Consider the following 19,762-nt stretch of genomic DNA (forward strand, 5'->3'; position numbering starts at 1 on the left):
TAATGGCGACTAATTTTGTACCTGCATCAGAACTTCTTTTTGCTGGTGGAATGGGTGGGGTCTACAACAGAAGCCATCTTTTTTGTGACAAGGACATAGGAATACAATATTCTGAGATTCTTGTAAACCCTCTCTAACAAAGATTCCAACAAACTTGTAGTGATTTGCACTGGTCTTGTATTTTTTTTCTAGCTGCTTGTACTCACTAGTCTCACCCTGATGAATTTTCATTTTGGGCATTATGAAAATCTAATATAGAAAATGGTGCAAGATTTTGAAGTGGGCTGGGATTAGATGCACTTTACACCTTTGTTACTTGGCCCCGCAAAACTAATAGTTTAGGGGCCAAAACATGATTTGTGGTGTTCTTATTGTTATAATGTGTTCACCTTATACATTTTTTTGTAAATTTATACTGAGATAAAGATGCATGATTGAATGAAATACACCTTCTGAATGGATATAGTTGTTGTGGAGGGGAAGTTAATTCATTTCAACTTCAGAGCCCTGCCTGACAGTCAGATGAAACTAACAACTTGACTCTACCCATGTACCTTCATTTTGTTCCTTTTTCGAAAATTTACATGTAAAGTCGTCAAACATTGCATGTCTTATCCCCAATCCAGCTTCGGCCTCTACCTCTCTCTCTGTTGTTCAATAACAATCACAGAAAATGGTGGCGCAAGATTAGATAGCGCTTAGTAGAGGGAGTTTCCCCGTTCTGGGCGCCTTGGTATCTGAGAAAACAATTTGATTTTCTTTACAGGTTTGCACAACGTTAGGCTTAGCATACATTTGACTACATATTATATTGGTTAGGCCGTATATATGAATTGTGGCGGTCAATAACGCCGGATTACAAACTTGGTTCAAAGAAAGCTGTGGATGAAATGGCCCTTCTTCGCAATTTGTTAGGAATACTAAGTAATGTTTGCGATACCAATTCATCTTCTAGTTAAACTTTTATAATTTGTGTAGTACATTATGGATATGAATATAATAGACGATTTATTTATCGCAAATGTCGACTGAACCGTGAAGAGTAGCTCACAGACAGCCTACGCCTAATGTTAGTAATTAAGGTTGGATTAGGCTACCCAACATAAAACAGTACTGACCGAATTTAGATTGTACCGAAAGGAAACGTTATGCTCTAGAATGCATGGTACTTGTAAATATCATGACTGCAAAGGAAGTAGGTCTAGCCTGTACATTCGTAACGTCTATGACATAGGCTAATGATAGACCCTAAAACTTAAGCCTAACTGTTAATTGTTACTAGGCTGCTACAGTAGCCTAACTTTGGCCTAGGCTTACTAAGAAGTTTACTAAATTTTATGGGCTAAGTCTCACAGTTAGCTAAGGCTAAGATTAATAATTTATGGGTCATGCATATACAGCTATAGCATAACTGTAACATTACTTAGAATTAATAAATGTAGCAACTTTGTCATATGGGCCATGGTATGAAAATAAAAATTTTCATTTTAACAAATTACTGTTACTACCTTGGCCTCATTTACATTATTTGTATAAAATGCCCGATTTGGTATACACTGTTACTAGTGGTTGCTGTTATAACCAAACCTATCTACAGTTTATGGTCTGTGATCCTTTCCTTCTGAAGCTTTTTCCCAAATGCTTGATTCACCCAATCAGAAATAAATGTCTTGTTGTAGTTATGCATGATGTATACCACCACTAGTTGTACAATTCTGCAAGAACTGTGTTGTCATGGGCCTATCATGCTGACAAATTCTGCACATAGTTACAATGTCCGGGCGTAAATGCTGTGGAAAGTTTCGGTAAATTGCCTTTTCTTAAGACATTTAATGAGAACTCTTGTTTCAAGCAAGCAACTCAGACATCCTGCTTTTAATTTTCTTTCTAATTCTAATAAACTTTCTTTTGAAAGGTTTTCAGCAATTTTAAGTGACAAATCGTGAGCTTCAACAGCCTTTGCAAAAGAGTACACACCATAATGGACAGGTACATCAGGAAGAAAAAGATTGGTGAAGGGTCTTTTGGAACTGCCCTACTTGTCCAATCAAAAGCTGATGGGAAAAATTATGTAATCAAAGAAATAAATATCTCCAAGGTAACGTGACTGCTGTCTAATTACTTCCCATGGTAACATGGCTTCATTTTATTTCTACCAGTGCTCACCCAGTCACCTTGTTTTCAACTTTTAAGTGATTATTCTGACGTTCCCCATAAATGCTGCAAACTACCTTTTTCGTGCTGAAGAAGCTAGGTTTAATAAAGTAACTTAATTGTCTGACTAATTTGCAATAAATATTATTTGCGTTTGTAACTTGAAATCTCAGTCATTTGTAATCAAAGAAATTAATATCTCCAAGGTAACGTGACTGCTGTCTAATTACTTCCCATGGTAACATGGCTTCATTTTATTTCTACCAGTGCTCACCCAGTCACCTTGTTTTCAACTTTTAAGTGATTATTCTGACGTTCCCCATAAGTGCTGCAAACAACCTTTTTCGTGCTGAAGAAGCTAGGTTTAATAAAGTAACTTAATTGTTTGACTAATTTGCAATAAATATTTTTTGCATTTGTAACTTGAAATCTCAGTCATTTTAAAGTTTGCCCTACATTCCTCAAGATAAGAATAAGAGAGAAAACAAAGCAAAAAACAGAGGGTAAGGTGGTATATATTAGGCAGCTGAACCCTTACCCTCTCCTCCCCTCTCTCCCTCCTCCACCAAGATATGTGGTTTTTGCTGATAAAACTCATTAATGGAATGCCAATACAAAATGCAGGCCTTAAACCATGCATTGAATCATATGCATGTTAGGTTAGCAGGAATAACCTTTTGACCATATTCTCTTTTTACAGATGAAGCGTAAAGAGAAAGAAGAAGCTAAAAAAGAGGTGAATGACTTTGCAGTTTTAGTTAATGACTTTTCATAGTTCATCACAACCAGTGTTTAAAACATGGAGCAACCTTGTTCTCCAAAACAGTTTAAATATCGACACTTAGTCTAGCCTGACCACGCTTACCGGCAGATTTATCTAGACTTCACATATTACTCATGATCCTTGTATATAACATAGCTGATAGAGCAATAGTGTGCTATGAATTTAGGCTGCATTTGTTCTAGTTAATTAATGGTAGGGATAAAATTATCAGCAAATGTCATCAATTTTGGACAAGAAGACTCATATGAATGATTTTGTGTAAAACAAGGGTTCTTAATTAGTTTCCATTGAGGGTAATACAGAAAGAACAAACCTGCCACACAGATCCAATGGCATCGGTAGGGTGTGCAATCCTATGACGTCAACGGTCCGCATTATTGATTCACTTGAACAATTCCAACGTGCTGTTAAAACTTACTTATTTTCTAAATGCTACACACATCTGTAAAGTGCATTGAGCAACCTTTAGGTTGCATTCTGCGCTATATAAGACTAATTATTATTATTATTATTACTATAATTGAGAAGTGGAAGATTCTGGATCGATATGTTTTTTTTGCCGACTTTTTAAGATCCCATGGTGTAAAACATTGGCAAACTACAAACTTGAGCTCTAGGATCTTGGGGAAAGGAATGTATGGTTAAGAGACACGACCAAATGTAATATTACTTGATTAGGTTGGCAAGACATTAAATATTTATTGTAACCGTAATTGCAATTCTATTAATGCATCTATATATCTGGAGTGTGTTCAAGATGTGAATAATTTGATAAAGTCTATATATATAGAGAGAGGCTTCTGTTAAGTTGTTTTGGGGAAAGCAATGTATGGTTAAGAGACACAACCAGATGTAATATTACTTGATTAGGTTGGCAAGAAAATAAAATATTTATATGTTACCGTACTTGCAATTCTATTAATACATCTAGAGTATGTTCAAGATGTGAATAATTTGATAATGTCTATATATTTATACAGGAGGCTTTTGTTAAGTTGTTTTGGATATTAACACTAAATGATAGGTCATGTATGAAAACAATTGAATTTTTTTTTTTCAGGTTTCTGTCCTCCGAAAAATGAAACATCCAAATATTGTCTCCTACACAGAATCATTTGAAGGTGAGTACAATATTTCAGAGAGAAAAGAAGGTTTGGATAGCTTAGAGGTTCACATAGTCTTTTGTGCAACATGCACAATTGATAAAATTTATGTAAACGGTTAAGAATCAAATAAAGGAGTTAATTATGAATATAAGTTGTTCGCTCATACTTTGTGCTATCCCATGCCCTCACTGTTTTATTTAAATCATAGGTGAAATATGTTGACATTTCATACACTACACATCTAATTGATTTTTGGCGTTGGCTTTGCCAAGGACGACGTTTCAACTCGTTTTGGCCAATTGGTCAATTGTTCCCTGCATAAAAAACTTGCAATTTCTTGTCCTGTGTGTATTTCTGTTTACCAAAATGATACTATTAATTTTGTAATGTGTCAAAGTAAGTTGGCCTGACGTTTCGATCCTAGCAGGATCTTCTTCAGAGGCTAAATGACAAGTTACAGTAACAGAGGGACAAAAACACGCACAGAATACAGACAGGTTAATGAGCACGGTGAACACAATGAGATAATTTTGTAGTGAGGAGTTCTGCAAAATCTGGTTTACATCTTTGAAATGTTATCTGATCAAAGTTTTCATGTTACCTTTCCCCTTTTTTCTTCTTTCTATAGAACTTGGTAATTTGTATATTGTGATGGACTATTGTGATGGTGGTAAGTACTAATTTGAATTCTTCTCTCATTTTTACCAACAAGCAAGTAACATCAAGAAAGAAGCAAGTGATAGTAATTAATTGTGTTGATTTAGAAATCTTCATAAAACAAACCTTGACATATTATCAAAGTATGTATCCTTGTTTTTCCATGGGGTACAAGAAAGTTAAATTTCAGCCACAACATGCTATTGTATTGTACCGTAGCTTTAAAGATGACATGTAATGGTCAAAGACTCAAAGTTCCAGTTAACTTGTACCTCAGTAATAGTACCTCAGTAATAGAACAGGCAAAGAAGTTGAGAGGTTTTATGGACATTATTTGTGTGATACCTTGTTTTGAGTTCTTTGTAGAAGCTTACTTGAGATTGGTTTGTATGTTTCAGAAACTTTTATAGTTGCCCTTTCTAAATTTGTTCATGGCGTAGTCATGATTTATTATTCCATCAGAGACAGTGTTTGAGATTTTTCTCACAATAAATTAACAATCTCCCATCCATCCAACAGACTTGTTGCTGGCAGATCTTTATTTTCATTCCACTCTATTCATTCCATGAAATCTTATTTCAATCTTATAATCTGATCATTTTTCAAAATGTTGACATCCCTCGTAATCATTCTTTTCACTGTTATTCACAGGGGATCTCTATCAACGTATAAATGCCCGACGAGGGGCTCTCATTCCAGAGGATCAAATCATGGACTGGTTCGTTCAGATTTGCTTAGCTCTCAAACATGTCCATGATAGAAAGATACTTCACAGAGACATCAAATCTCAGGTATGGAATTATTTTTTTAATTGATCAAAGTATTAAGGCATCCCTTAACATTTGTTTGCACCAAATAAATGTTAAATTTGGGAGTATTTTATCATTACGGTCAAATCTTAAGTTGCTCTTCTTTTTTTTCTTCGTCCAGATATTTAATCTTGAAAATGATACCAATCTGACCTTTGTCGAGTTATTTACACATCTTGCGTTATCTCTTTACAGAATATTTTCCTGACCAGCAGAGGTATTATCAAAATCGGAGACTTTGGAATTGCCAGAGTTCTCAACAAGTTAGTAATTTTGTTTGTCTATCTGTAATACTCTAAATTTGTAACTCATCATTCAGTTGGTTTAAAGACCTACAAAGGATAATGTTGCTGGTTTACAGTCTACAAAAGATAATGTTGTTGGTTTACAGACTCACTAAGGATAATGTTGCTAATTAACAGACTTTGTAAGGATGATGTTATTGGCATACAGACTTACTAAGGATAATGTTGTTGGTTAACAGACTTACTAAGGATAGTTTTGCTGGTTTACAGACTTACTAAGGATACTGTTGCTGGTTTACAGACTTACAAGAGAAAAGGTTGCTGGTTTACAGACTTACTAAGGATAATTTTGCTGGTATACAGACTTACTAAGGATAATGTTGCTGGTTTACCATCTTACCAAGGATAATGTTGCTGGTTTACAGACTTACTAAGAATAATGTTGCAAGCTTACAGACCTACTAAAGGATAATGTTGCTGGTATACAGACTTACTTAGGATAACGTTACTGGTTACAGACGTACTAAGGATAATGTTGCTTTACAGACTTAGTGAGGATAATGTTGCTGGTTTACAGACTCCTTAAGGATACAAAAAAAGGTTGCTGGTTTTACAAATCTGTTTACTACTGTTTAACCTTTCTGATTTCAACCAACAGCACCATGGAACTTGCCAGAACCTGCATTGGGACACCATACTATCTATCGCCAGAGATTTGTGAAAACAAACCTTACAATAATAAGAGGTAAGGCCATGGAATGTCTCACTAGTAAACTTTGAAGGCTACAAGTAGTGCAGTGATGTAAGATGAGTACCCATACCAGCATCTCATCAGGAATAGAGCTCTTGAGACATTTGAAATGTTTTATTTGATAACATGGTTTAAGTTTTACCACAGGGAAGTTCAATGTTGATTTGTTTCCATGTCTCCTTTCCAATTATTTTACCATCTTTCTGATCTACTTTGCTTTCCCTTTAACCTTTGCTTTCCCAAAACTGGTAACTTTGTCAAATGTACTGTAACTGCCGCCTACTCCACCATTGCCCCCCCCATTCCCTGGGTTACCCATCCCCTGGGTCACCCATCCCCTGGGTCACCCATCCCCTGGGTCACCCATCCCCTGGGTCACCTCATTTATAAGTCTTACTCTACTATTATGATGATTTGCGTTACATGTGTTTTAGGCTTGAACTAATTTGCATGTATGACTCGATGATATTTTGGAGCAGATTTTAAAGGTATATATAATCATTGTGTCATTGGTTTGTAATACCTCAGTGTGTTGATGCTACTTAAAGCAGACTCCGTCATGATAAACAGATTCCTCCTAGTCATCATTTTATATGAGGACATGGAATTAACTAGTTTCTTCTTTTCCTTCATTTGTCTCCCTCCAGTGATATATGGGCATTGGGCTGTGTCCTTTATGAACTGTGCACTCTCAAACATGCGGTAAGTTTGACAGATCCACATAAGTTTATAATTAAAAGTCTAAAGGAAGAACAGGACTTTATTGGTAACCATGAAATATGTACTGTTTCCATTGGTGTGGATACCCATTGGTTCTGGTGAATCGGCCTCCTACACATGGGTGCATACAGAGATGTTTGATGCCAGTTGGATTTAATGTAGCATTGCCACTCTAATTTTTGTGCTTGAAAGTAATAAAAGTGTCTTCATAGAACTTGTTGGGTCCTGTCATAAAAGGCAATGTATGGCCACACTTGTCTTGTCAGTAAAATTAAGCTTCCAGCTCTCCCGACGTTGTTGTTCATCATCCTTCTCTCCTTTTGTTTTAAAATCATTAGTTTGAAGCAGGAAACATGAAGAACCTTGTTCTCAAAATAATCCGGGGTTCTTATCCTCCCGTTGCACCGAAGTATTCGTACGACCTTAGGAATCTTATCAACCAACTCTTCAAGAGGAATCCAAGGTAACTTAAACTCAATTCCATTTTCTGAATCATTTTACAAGTGCTTCTGCAAGTAAACAACAATATAAAAACCTGTCTGTATTCTGTGTGTGTTTTTGTCCCTTCTGTTACTGTTACTTGTCATTTAGCCTCTGAAGAAGATCCTGCTAGGATAGAAACATCAGGCCAACTTACTTTTACACAAGTTGACACAACAATATAAAAAGACATGAAAAATTACTGAAAGTATTAAAAAAAAAAACAATTCAGAAGAACAACAAACTTGAAATACTCTAGGAGCAGTTTGAGATGCTTTTGTCTGTCTTGGAATCCTCTGGCAAGCCAACAATATAAACTTAAGACTATACGAGTTAGGAGAAACCAGACAGTACCCTTTCCATTTTGTGCCACTCCTAATCGATGTTGAGCAGTCAATAACTAAGATGTGTGTATGTTGGTTTTGTAAGTAATAATAATAATTAACAGTTCTTATATAGCGCAACTTACAATAGTCTCGCCGCGCTGTACTTAACCCTGGTCATTGTTAACTTATCACACCCACACACCAAAGTGTGCACAATTCAAACAATCCCTCCTGGGGCACCACAGTGCACCACAGCCACATGTCCCGCGGGACTTCCCATAGGGTGCAGGCACAAACCGGCACACGCAACTATATTTACAAGTCACCTCGCAAGTCCCCATTTATACACCTGGGTGAAGAGAAGCAATGGAGGTAAAGTGCCTTGCTCAAGGACACAATGCAATGATCTGGCCAGGGCTCGAACCTGCTTTTCTTAGATCACAAGTCTTAACCACTTGACCACTTGACCACCACGCCTTAACCACTTGACCACCACGCCCAAGTAGTCTGCAACAAGTAAACAATATTACCAAATTTTTGGCAACTCAAACTGGGATCGCAAATAGACAAAACTTAAAGACTGCAGAGAGCTTAGTTGTCTTCTCCAAGGTGACAGACAATTTTCTACGCAAATCTACAAACTTCTGTGGTGTCAAAGAGTTTTTGCTGTCTCCGATTTTCTGAACAGTGATGATGGTCCCATTTGTAATAATGAACATTGGGAGGGAGAGGTGGCAGGGAGTGGGTGGGTGGAGATGTGCTATTAAATCTTGGAAATCAAAAGACATATGTGTCCAATATGGATGATTGCTATTTGATACGATTGCTAATACCTCTCATTTCAAGAAACTTTTCTGAAATCAAATGATCCTTTTCTTTTATTGCAGAGATCGACCGTCTGTAAATACAATACTGAAGAAGAACTTCATCATGAAACGAATACGAAAATATTTAACCGATGCCGTAAGTGACAAGTACTAGTATTATGATGGATATTTAACAGATGCCATAAGTGACAAATAATAGTACTTCAAGGTATATTGAACCGATGCCGTAAGTGACAAACAATAGTACTTCAAGGGATATTTAACCGATGCCGTAAGTAACAAGTACTAGTATTATAATGGATAGTTAACCGATGCCATAAGTGAAAAGTAATAGTACTTCAAGGGATATTTAACCGATGCCGTAGGCTTCTGCTAGCTGCTTTGTAATACTGCTTGCGTAAATTGTGTCGTCCTACAACCGTACATTACAGCGACTCACAAGAGTTGATTTACCATTCCTCAAATTAAATCAAAGCAAAATTGTTCTACCAAATAAAAAAGTATGGAAAGATAGGTGATGGGGCTGAGATATTTCAAGTGTAGGTGTTGCAAAATTGTTTATTCAATTTTATGGATTGAAGCTATGACATGTATGAATTGGAATTTGCTGTTCAGTTCTGTTGGGAAATCAAACATGGTATGCCACATTCCTATGCATCACTGTACAGCTCTCAGACAATTACTGATAGCGATTGAGTACCCGAGCCTGAATTTGCCTCCGTAGGTAAAGCAGTTTTTTAATCACATAGAGTTATTTTTAATTTTTAATTTATGCTATCGGATGGTACATGATTACCAGTCGCAGGATTGATATGGTAACCAGGTATGAATTTGCAACCCCATGATAGTCCCTCAACCACAAAGAGTTATTTATATATTTTCTTCTTCTCAGCAATTGGAAGATGAATTTAGCCATACAGTACTACATAAAGGAATGCCACCTCCAAAGGCAGCAGGTAAAAATGAAAAACGTTTCAAATTATATCTGACTTTAACATTTGAAGTTATTCATATATTGTTTGTACTTATAACTGCAAGTCAATTTCTGTGGGCTTTGTCTGAAACACTGCAGATAAATACTAAAAAGGAAATTTACAATGTGAAACATTTATATTGAAGAAGATGAGATGGGAAATTAAAACAGGAGGAGGAAGCTAATTGGAATAGTAAATTGATGCAGTAATTTCGCAGACAATTTTTTGCATTTGTCTGTTCTTCCTTCTGTTCCACAGTGAAGCGTCCCGTAGATAAAGTCAGCGAAGGGGTGAGGATTAGCGGCCCTGCTGCGAAGTACGGTGCTCCTATGATGCGGAAAAAACCGCCCATTGTAAGGTAAAATTGACCAAAAAATTAAAATGTAAATGAATAGATTAGTTTGCAGCAGAGGGATTTCAAGAATTTTTTGTAATGAGTCTTAGCATGGTTTAAAGATAGCGATGATGGCAGTTATGTCCTTCATCCATCCGCATCTAGAAATGAAAGTGATAAAATGTCCAGGAAAATATACAAAGCACTGAGTTATTTATTAGTGTGAAGCAGTTCTTCTGTTACCTTTTCCTCTGAATCTGTCCCCACCCCCTTGGGAAAAGGATAAATGCAAAATCTAAATTAGTAAGTTGTAAGAAAAATTATGTATCAAATATTGTCCATGCCAGAGTGACCATAGAATGACAAATTCTGTGTTTAAGCAGCTGAGCCCTCCATTCTTGATCCATGATTCTGATAAATAAGTATTTCTCAAATGGTAGAGAGTGGTTTTTCTCTAATGCTTAGTACAAGTTTCAGTGGATTGTGTCTTCTAGCACCCCAACACAAAACATGACTTGTGGATCAGATCGGTTTAGAAATTGTTCAGTTTGTATTTATTTATTTTTACAATTTTACAAAATTTCTATAGTGCCTTATCCAATCAGAAATTGCTCTAAGGCGCTTTACAGTAAAATACATACAAACATGATATACAAATATATAAATCGATAATGTAATGTATAAAAAGGGTAGAAAATTTGTTATATACAATCTGACAATAAATTGTATAAAAACTGCAAATGGAAAATCGAAAATGATACAAACAAATTCTTTAAATTTAAAATATATATAAATGTGAAATTTTTTAAATTGTAATAGCGCTATAAATGCAAAATGGAAAATGCATTGTAATAATGTGACAATATAAATAGTATAGAAAGCATGGTTAATGGAATGCAGATCTAAATAGAAAGGTTTTGACTAGTTTTTTAAATTCATCTATATTTTTGGCACACTTAGCTTCCTTCGTTAAACTGTTCCATAATGTCGCAGATGAGTAATCGAAGTATTGGCAAAGCAGAAGTTGATAATCATGCTTTTATTTTTCTTCTCAAGGAAATCTTCTGCCGAAAGAGAAAGACGCTCTTCGCAGGTATGTGGACGTTATGTTTACTAGAAAAAAATGAATCTTTTTTGAAATTGTGTTAACAATAAGTACTGTATTGACATAAGACACTTATGCACGGTGTGTCACTTGGATTCCTAATGTGTGAATTACTCTCATAACAATAAGTCTAACTTGAAGAATCTGAGAGCACCATTTAGCTGTAAGGAAAATGTATATTTTTGTCATCCAGCTTAAATAATTAAGCTATGAGGTACCCCAAGTTATCCAAAGAGTAAACGTTTCACAAGTCCAGTAAATTTAACGTTTTTTATTTTCCTGGAAATATTTTGCAGCCTGACTTGGAGCAAAAGAAGAAAGAATTATTGGCCAAAGAGAAGGAACGCCGGAATAAGGTAGGATTCATAGAAGCATGTAAGATATTCCCCATGGTAATCAGAATCACCCAGACGTAAAATACTCAACTTATTAATGAAACTAAGAGAATAATTGCTTGTAACGATCGACAGATAGATTGTTTATTTGTGGTAGGTGGAATCTTCCTTCCACATCAAATGTCTTTTTTGACAAGAACATCTGTAGTAAAGCACATACAGCTTTTCATGTACATCTGTAGTATGGCACATACAGCTTGTCAAGTACATCTGTAGTATGGCACATACAGCTTGTCAAGTACATCTGTAGTATGGCACATACAGCTTGTCAAGTACATCTGTAGTATGGCACATACAGCTTGTCAAGTACATCTGTAGTATGGCACATACAGCTTGTCAAGTACATCTGTAGTATGGCACATACAGCTTGTCAAGTACATCTGTAGTATGGCACATACAGCTTGTCAAGTACATCTGTAGTATGGCACATACAGCTTGTCAAGTACATCTGTAGTATGGCACATACAGCTTGTCAAGTACATCTGTAGTATGGCACATACAGCTTGTCAAGTACATCTGTAGTATGGCACATACAGCTTGTCAAGTACATCTGTAGTATGGCACATACAGCTTGTCAAGTACATCTGTAGTATGGCACATACAGCTTGTCAAGTACATCTGTAGTATGGCACATACAGCTTGTCAAGTACATCAGAAGTATGGCACAGAGATGAAGCTTCCAAGCAGACTGTGCAAGCACATGTACATGCCATAGCCTGGAACAGTATAAGATATCAGTATTAATATCGAATGATAATTCAACAGTAACCTGCAACAGTAATAATTAAAGTTAACGGGCTGTTGTAATCAACTGTCTTTTATCTGTCAGCAAATACATCAGTTGAGTTTCAGCCAGCAGGAAATTTAATTTAATGGTTAGCTAGAACAATTTAACGTTGACGATGAAAGGTAATTTGTGTGATCTGTTTTACCTCACATTGTGCCACCCTCTTCAGTATGTAAGGTGATGATAATGCTCTACAAAACTCCAGGTACCGACGGGAGTTAACAGTATATTTATCCTCCTCAGAATGTTTGGGTACCTGCTGTTCATCATGAGGTATTTACTAAGTGACTATCGTTACTGTCTGTGGTGCTGGTCTGAATCGCTTAATGTAAAACTTCTGCAAACTTCATGCAGGGCTGCCTTGTTGTTATGTGGTGCTCTTTTTGTATAAATTCTTTGCAATCCAGTCAGAACTTTCACCTTTTGCACAAGCAGCTGGTGGGCAAGTCAACCACCTTCCGTCTCACCTCCCCCCCACCCCGCCCATCCATCCCCCTCCTATGACATACATATTGGTGAGGTCCGGTAGTTTCCATTCTTTCCTTTTAACCTGTCTGTGCTGTGGTGTTGTGTTTGCATGATGAATGCACAGACCACTGACTGATCCAAATTGGTTATTGGGGGGGGTGGGTAGGTAGGTCTGGTAGTTTCCATTTTTACCTTTTAACATGTCTGTGATGTGGTGTAGTGCTTGCATGATGAATGCACAGACCACTGACTAGTTATGGGGGGGGGGGTATAGATGGAAAGATAGAGGAACTTCCTTTTCTTTGTCTTTGTTCCTCAGTGTTCCTTGTTTTGGGGTTCTGTCTGTAATCAGTAATTTGATTTGAAATCTGTAGCTTGTGAACTCTACATTTGTTAAAAGCTTCAACTTCTTCACTGGTTTTCTTTTCCATCTGTGCTTTTCATATGCTTCCACTTTCAGCAACATTTTGTATCTGAAAATCAGATATATTTCTACACAGGACTACAAATATCATGAAACAAGATTTCTTGCTTTGGTAACCTAGAATTCCTACACAAATTAGGCTGTCTGCTACACATAAATGCACAAAATTGTAAAGCAACTTTTGTTCATAGTACATCATGATAAAAAAAAGATATTTTGGCAAAAACTGAAATACCAATATGTAGAATATCAGCAGTAGATTGTTTCCTATTTACTTCAGGAAACTTGATAACAATTTGTACTCTCTGAATAAAATACTTGCTGTTAGTAAATAAAAATGACAAAACAGCTTTTGCATCTCCATTGTGCAGTAAAAGTGTCAGTCTCTGTGGTTGCCATACCGATACAACTATAAGCTTTGCAGTTTAAACATGCAATTGATATTTGATGCAGGTGTTGCTCATTAAAGCTTGTATTTTGTTGCAAATGCTTGATGTAATTAATTTCTAGCCAAAAGAAAAAAAATTGTTATGCAAAGACATGACCTGAGGTTACACTTTTATCCTAAATGTGTTATGCTGGTATATCAACTCAAAATGCATTTTAGACTCTGGGGGAGCTTTCATTTGTATTTCTGTGTACGATTGCTCATCGCAAGTCACAGATGGATTCAGCTGCAAGTATGAACCAGGTCACACCGGCTTTCACTTGAAAGGAAAGTGATCTTTATTAATGCTTTCTTCTTGCAGGGTAGAGATGCAAGAAGGTTAGAGTTCAAGAAGGTTAGAGTTCAAAAGAGTGACACTTTGACCTTTTTTTTTTATTATTTGCTTTACAACAGGGATGTATTGTGGGCAATGTATTTAAATGAAAAGCTGTCTTCAGAATATTAAATATTTAACTTTAACTTTTATAGCAAATATTTTAAACATAAGAATTGGTTTGCGTTTCGTCTCTGCTAGGTTGTACTCATAGTCAGAAACCGTCGAGATTTCATCTTCAAATTTTTTTTTTCTCTTTGACAGGAGATGCACTTCAAGGCCCAGAAACAGAAGTTAGTGGACAGACAAAAGGTAGCGTTCTCGTCTGATCATTCTGTTTACAGTCTCATTCTTGGAAACAGATTCTTAAAATACTGTCTTATTTGTTTCAACGTGGATGTTATTGCCCATGCAGGTCAAATTTTTAAATTGTGTTTGTGTGAGTATTTGATGCAACAAACACTCACAGTGAGGAGAGGGATTTTCAACTTGGCCTTGTTTTAATCAACGAACTGGGTAAATTGGTCTTGTATTAATCACCCAACCGAGTAGATTGGTCTTGTATTAATCACCCAACCGGGTAGATTGGTCTTGTATTAATCACCCAACCGGGTAGATTGGTCTTGTGTTAATCACCCAACCAGGTAGACTGGTCTTGTATTAATCACCCAACCGGGTAGAATGGTCTTGTATTAATCACACAACCGGGTAGATTGGTCTTGTATTAATCACCCAACCGGGTAGATTGGTCGTGTATTAATTACCCAACCGGTATAATGGTCTTGTATTAATTACCCAACCGGGTAGATTGGTCTTGTATTTATCACCCAACCGGGTAGATTGGTCTTGTATTAATCACACAACCGGGTAGATTGGTCTTGTATTAATTACTCAACCAGGTAGATTGGTCTTGTATTTATCACCCAACCGGGTAGATTGGTCTTGTATTAATCACCCAACCGGGTAGATTGGTCTTGTATTAATTACTCAACCAGGTAGATTGGTCTTGTATTTATCACCCAACCGGGTAGATTGGTCTTGTATTAATCACCCAACTGGGTAGATTGGTCTTGTATGAATCATCCAACCGGGTAGAATAGTCTTGTTTTAATCACCCAACCAGGTAGATTGGTTTTGTATTAATCACCCAACCGGGTAGATTGGTCTTGTATAAATCACCCTACTGGGTAAGATCTGATAACAACTTTTACACCTAATTCTGCTGGAGCAACATAGTCCTATCCTTCTCTTTCCCAACAGGGTTTCGCCATATTTTGTTACATCGATCACTGTGAACCCTGCATGCATGCAGAAGATCTGTATAATCAAAATTTAGTGAAACTTTTGAGAGCTTGCATTTTCTTACTTTCCTCAGATGTTACAGATTCGGAAGGCTAGGGAGGCGGGTTGGAAACACACCTTAAGCAGTAATAGCAGTAATGGTAGCCTCGGTGGTTCCGGTGGAGGTATGGGAGGGGGGCTTCACCAGGTATGCACCACTCCATCATTTATGTCCTTCAAACCCATAATGTCATTATAAAAGTAACATTAAATGTTCAATTGTGGTATCAGCGAAGTTGTTGGATTGGACTGTGATGTTCATATTGAACATTGTTCCATTAAATATCTGGATTGTTTATTCTTTTTTTAATTGTTTTTAAAATTTTTTATATTTTATGGTCATTTTGTATTCATTGAATCCCCATCAACCTTAACTGAAAGATCATCGTAGCCATTTATTCTAAAATAATTTACGTTATGGATTTACTCGAGTTCCATTCCAATCGACATTAACTTTTCAGTTTACAAGGTCAGAGACGACACAGAGACTCACATGACTAGAGATACTTAAACATACTTCATTTTTGGCATTTCTGTTAATTCTGGAAGTCACTCTCTCGACAGTGAAGCTTAAACACACTGATTGAAAAAGCATGTGATAGTAAGCCCAACCAGGTGACCCCTTTCTCCTACGTGAGACAGATATACCACATGTAGTCTCTGAGGTCAGAGAAATTTTCCATGACCTCAGAAGGAAGTGGTAGAAAAATTGCTATCGTTTCTTTTCTAGAGCATGATTGTTTGATGATTTGAATAAATTTACATACGTGGTAATGAGTTTTCATTTATGTCTTCCTGTGATAATCATGAAGGGATTGTATTCATAAATTACTATACTTTTTCTTTAATTTTCTTTTACAGCCACCAGCAAGACCTCTCCCTCAACCAAATTTGCAGGTAATTTTGAGATCCTTGTAAAATGTTCGATGAGTCATGCATGGCTTCTAGTCGTAATGAAGTTTATTCTGGCTGGCAAGAATCTTGTAAAATTTTATACAGTTGTGTAATCCTGCCAAGGTTTTTAATGGTCAGGATTTATGGTCCCATCACAGGGAGATGAGAAACTGCCAAAGCAAGTTATTCAAACACAATTCTTTTCTGTACTCTACAGGGACCTTCATTAGTTTTAGCTTTGTCCAGGCTTAGCTGTGAGTTGGGAAGGGAGGGGGGTGGGGGGGGTAGTGGGAGGGAAAACAGTGAGAATATGATGTTTTCAGAAATTAAAGATATGTGGAATAGATATATATCCATTTTAATTCATGCATGGCATCTATTCGTAATGAATTTTATTCCGGCCGGCAAGAATCTTTTAAAATTTTATACAGTTGTGTAATCCTGACGGGGGGTTTTTAATGGTCAGGGTTAATGGTCCTCTCACGGAAATGTGTAACTGACAATCCGAAGAGCAAGTGTTCACTCACAATATTTTTCTGTACTCTACAAGGACCTTCATTAGTTTTAGCTTTGTCCAGGCTTAGCTTTGAGTTGGGATGGGGAGGGGGGGGGGGGGTTAGTGGGAGGGAAAACAGTGAGAATATGATATTTTCAGAAGTTAAAGATATGTGGAATAGATATATATTCATTTTAATTTGAATGTTACTGTTCATGTTTTTCTTTGTTTTTTTTTATGAGCAGCCTTTGCCTCGTGCAGGGAATGAGGGCAACTATGACCATTACCACCAGTATTTGGACAATCTGCAGGCTAAACAAAACGTCGAAGGTGGTATCGGGAATGTCGCCCTTTTCAGGGAGGATCGTGATGCCATGAAGCGTCAGATACTGGAGAGGCCCGCCTCTGCTAGCGCAGCCGAGGCAGCTAGGAGGGCAGAGGTGGACAGGTGAGAAATCATCCCTAACATACTTGATTCTAAATTTCTTTCAAGTGTGAGCAGACAGAGTCGTAATCAAAATAATAACAGATAATGTTGCAATCAAGACTGGTGTAGGAAATCCAATAAAAGGTTGCAAAAAATAAAGTATTAAGCTTCAAACTCTTTGTCCACTATGAAATTCCCGTGAGCCAATTTATGTTTGTGGAAATATCACGTCTTTGAGGAGTTGAAGGACGCCTCAGGATAAAAACGTTCACATTTTACGTGTTTGAGTTAAAAAAATTCACTTTCAGCAAAATGGTGTGGATAATTGAGTGTTATGATTGTACTCTTTATAGCCAAGCCAAGCCGTAAATAACAAATGAATGTGTAGCAAGTGGTATGACATATATATATAGTAGATTAATAAAGATCAACACACCAGAAACATACAGACTGTAACTCGGTGGTAATTCTGTGTAAGTTGTCAGATTCAAAGCACCAGGGGTGCACTCTGTACGATCATTACACTTGGGTAATACGCCCCTCACTAGCAGTAACACAAAGCCAGTTTAAATGCATTCACACAACAGTAGAATCACTGTGGTCGATTGGTACAGACTGGTCTGTGACACCAGATCTGGGGTTCGATTCCTACCTTCGCCTCATGAGTCCCAAAAGGATGAAACCGGTCGTGGAGCGGAATTTTTTATCGGTGTGTTTATCTTTAGTTAGTTATATATATATATGTATCTATATATGAATGCAAGAAATGTTGTTGCGTGTAGATTTATGATCGTTTGGGTCAATTTTTTTTCTCACATAATCAGAAATATTGCAGTTAATGCTGCAGACAGAGCAGCGGTGGTATCTGAATTCTTGTTAAGGAAGAGACAAGCAGAGGCCTACAAGATCAGAGCAGGCTTCCAGATGGGTTGGAACCCGGTAAGTAAAGAAAAATCAAGCAAACTAAACTTCAATTACAGATAAATTAACTAAAACCAAGTTTAAGTACAAATCAGAGTCAGTCCTATTCTATTGCATTGCTAAGAGAAAAGTCTGTGTGAAAGCTTACCAATGCATCTGTGATGCCGTATCTCTGGGACATTTAGCCGACTCATTGCCGTTACCGTGTGTTATACAGCTCAAAGACTTGACATAATGACTACTGTATCTGTGAACTCACAGAGGTTAAAATGACTATACAGATGATAGATGTTTGAATCTGATCATGCAATGCCACTTCATGTCATAAACGAATCTAGTAATATTTCAGCCTCACGATTGCCCCCATTATCTAATGGTTTATAATATGATTACCCCCTTCATAACCTTCTCCATTTCACTTTAGCTTCAGGATGTTCCCCCTGACAGACCCCAGCCTCAGTATCAAGAGGTTAGGAATGTTGGAGGAAATCAAGATTATCTGGAGAAACTGAAAGCAATCAGAATGCAAAACTTCAAAGAGAGACAGTTACTACAGCAGAGGCATGAGGAGGCGGAGGGTAAATGTGTCAAGGTATGGTTGAACAGGATTGCTAGCTTCAGCTCAGACTTAGAGTAACCACAAGAACCTTTAGTGCTGTTACCATCTTGAAGCTAGCTACAGTCTCTGTTAGTACCTTGTAATCCTTCCTATTGAAGCTTTGTTCACAGTCAGCTTATTTATTTTATATGTATTATTTAATATGGAGATGACCTCATAATAACAGAGATATTCATTGGGAACCTACTTCTTTACCTGTACATAAATTATGCTCTCTGATTTTTTTTTATGTTTGGTTTAAAGAGAGATTGAAGTAAACTCTAACAAAGGCTGTTTATATTCGAAAGCAAGAAAACAAACCAAGGGAGAAAAATGTGTAAAAGTTGAATGGTCCCAGCAGGATATTCTCCCAAAGCAAACTTATTACAGACATACAAGAAGCAGATATGTTACACAAACAGATGGATGGACAAGTACATACCAGTGTACTCTTAGAAAGTTGTCATTGATACCATTAGTTTTTGGTAAAATTTCTCTTAGATTGTCCAAGGTGCAATACCAAAGGGATATAACAGAGGCCGAAGTTGATCGCTTAATAAAACATGCTGGAATTTTCTCAATCTGCACATCAATACTACATCTTCATAGCATTTCGTATGATGAAGATATGATTTCCTTTTTTTTTCAAATTTGGTGGCATTTTGTGAATGCACCTGGCAACAGCAGAGTGAATCATGTCATCGTAGCAAATGCAGCTGAAAGTTTTATTTTACTCTTTATAATAACTAACAGAGGAAGATTTTAAAAATTTCTACCAAAAAGGTTGCATTTTGATGAAATTAAAAATGCAGAGAACCTTGACAGCAATTCAAAACATTAACAAGTGTTTAAAATTCAGGTTTCAAGGACTGTTATGATCCTTATTCAGCATTTCCTGGGATCAATGCAATTAAATGAAGCAGAAAGGTAACATTTAAGATTTTCGTAACAGCAGTGGTTCCTTTTAATCGTATGAAA

At 36.8% G+C, this 19,762-nt stretch overlaps 1 protein-coding gene across 9 annotated transcripts in view; it reads left to right on the top strand.

The window, feature by feature from the left end:
* Window positions 1-769: 769 nt before the first annotated feature.
* Window positions 770-19,762, top strand: part of LOC139979685 (serine/threonine-protein kinase Nek1-like) — a 40,596-nt gene continuing 21,603 nt past the window's right edge. For 4 of the 9 annotated variants that reach the window (XM_071990710.1, XM_071990713.1, XM_071990719.1 and 1 more), the window contains exons 1-22: window positions 770-924; window positions 1,916-2,098; window positions 2,855-2,890; window positions 3,999-4,059; window positions 4,673-4,714; window positions 5,353-5,492; window positions 5,706-5,773; window positions 6,414-6,500; window positions 7,154-7,208; window positions 7,565-7,689; window positions 8,920-8,995; window positions 9,752-9,815; window positions 10,092-10,191; window positions 11,224-11,260; window positions 11,569-11,628; window positions 12,698-12,727; window positions 14,372-14,419; window positions 15,483-15,596; window positions 16,310-16,345; window positions 17,084-17,286; window positions 18,090-18,204; window positions 18,611-18,778. In XM_071990710.1, coding sequence (XP_071846811.1) covers window positions 1,982-2,098; window positions 2,855-2,890; window positions 3,999-4,059; window positions 4,673-4,714; window positions 5,353-5,492; window positions 5,706-5,773; window positions 6,414-6,500; window positions 7,154-7,208; window positions 7,565-7,689; window positions 8,920-8,995; window positions 9,752-9,815; window positions 10,092-10,191; window positions 11,224-11,260; window positions 11,569-11,628; window positions 12,698-12,727; window positions 14,372-14,419; window positions 15,483-15,596; window positions 16,310-16,345; window positions 17,084-17,286; window positions 18,090-18,204; window positions 18,611-18,778 — 1,782 coding nt within the window. In that variant the 5' untranslated portion in view covers window positions 770-924; window positions 1,916-1,981. The other 5 variants (XM_071990711.1, XM_071990712.1, XM_071990716.1 and 2 more) reach the window with 5 other exon arrangements.

Source organism: Apostichopus japonicus, chromosome 14 (assembly GCF_037975245.1).
Source record: "Apostichopus japonicus isolate 1M-3 chromosome 14, ASM3797524v1, whole genome shotgun sequence".
Taxonomy (NCBI): domain Eukaryota; kingdom Metazoa; phylum Echinodermata; class Holothuroidea; order Aspidochirotida; family Stichopodidae; genus Apostichopus; species Apostichopus japonicus.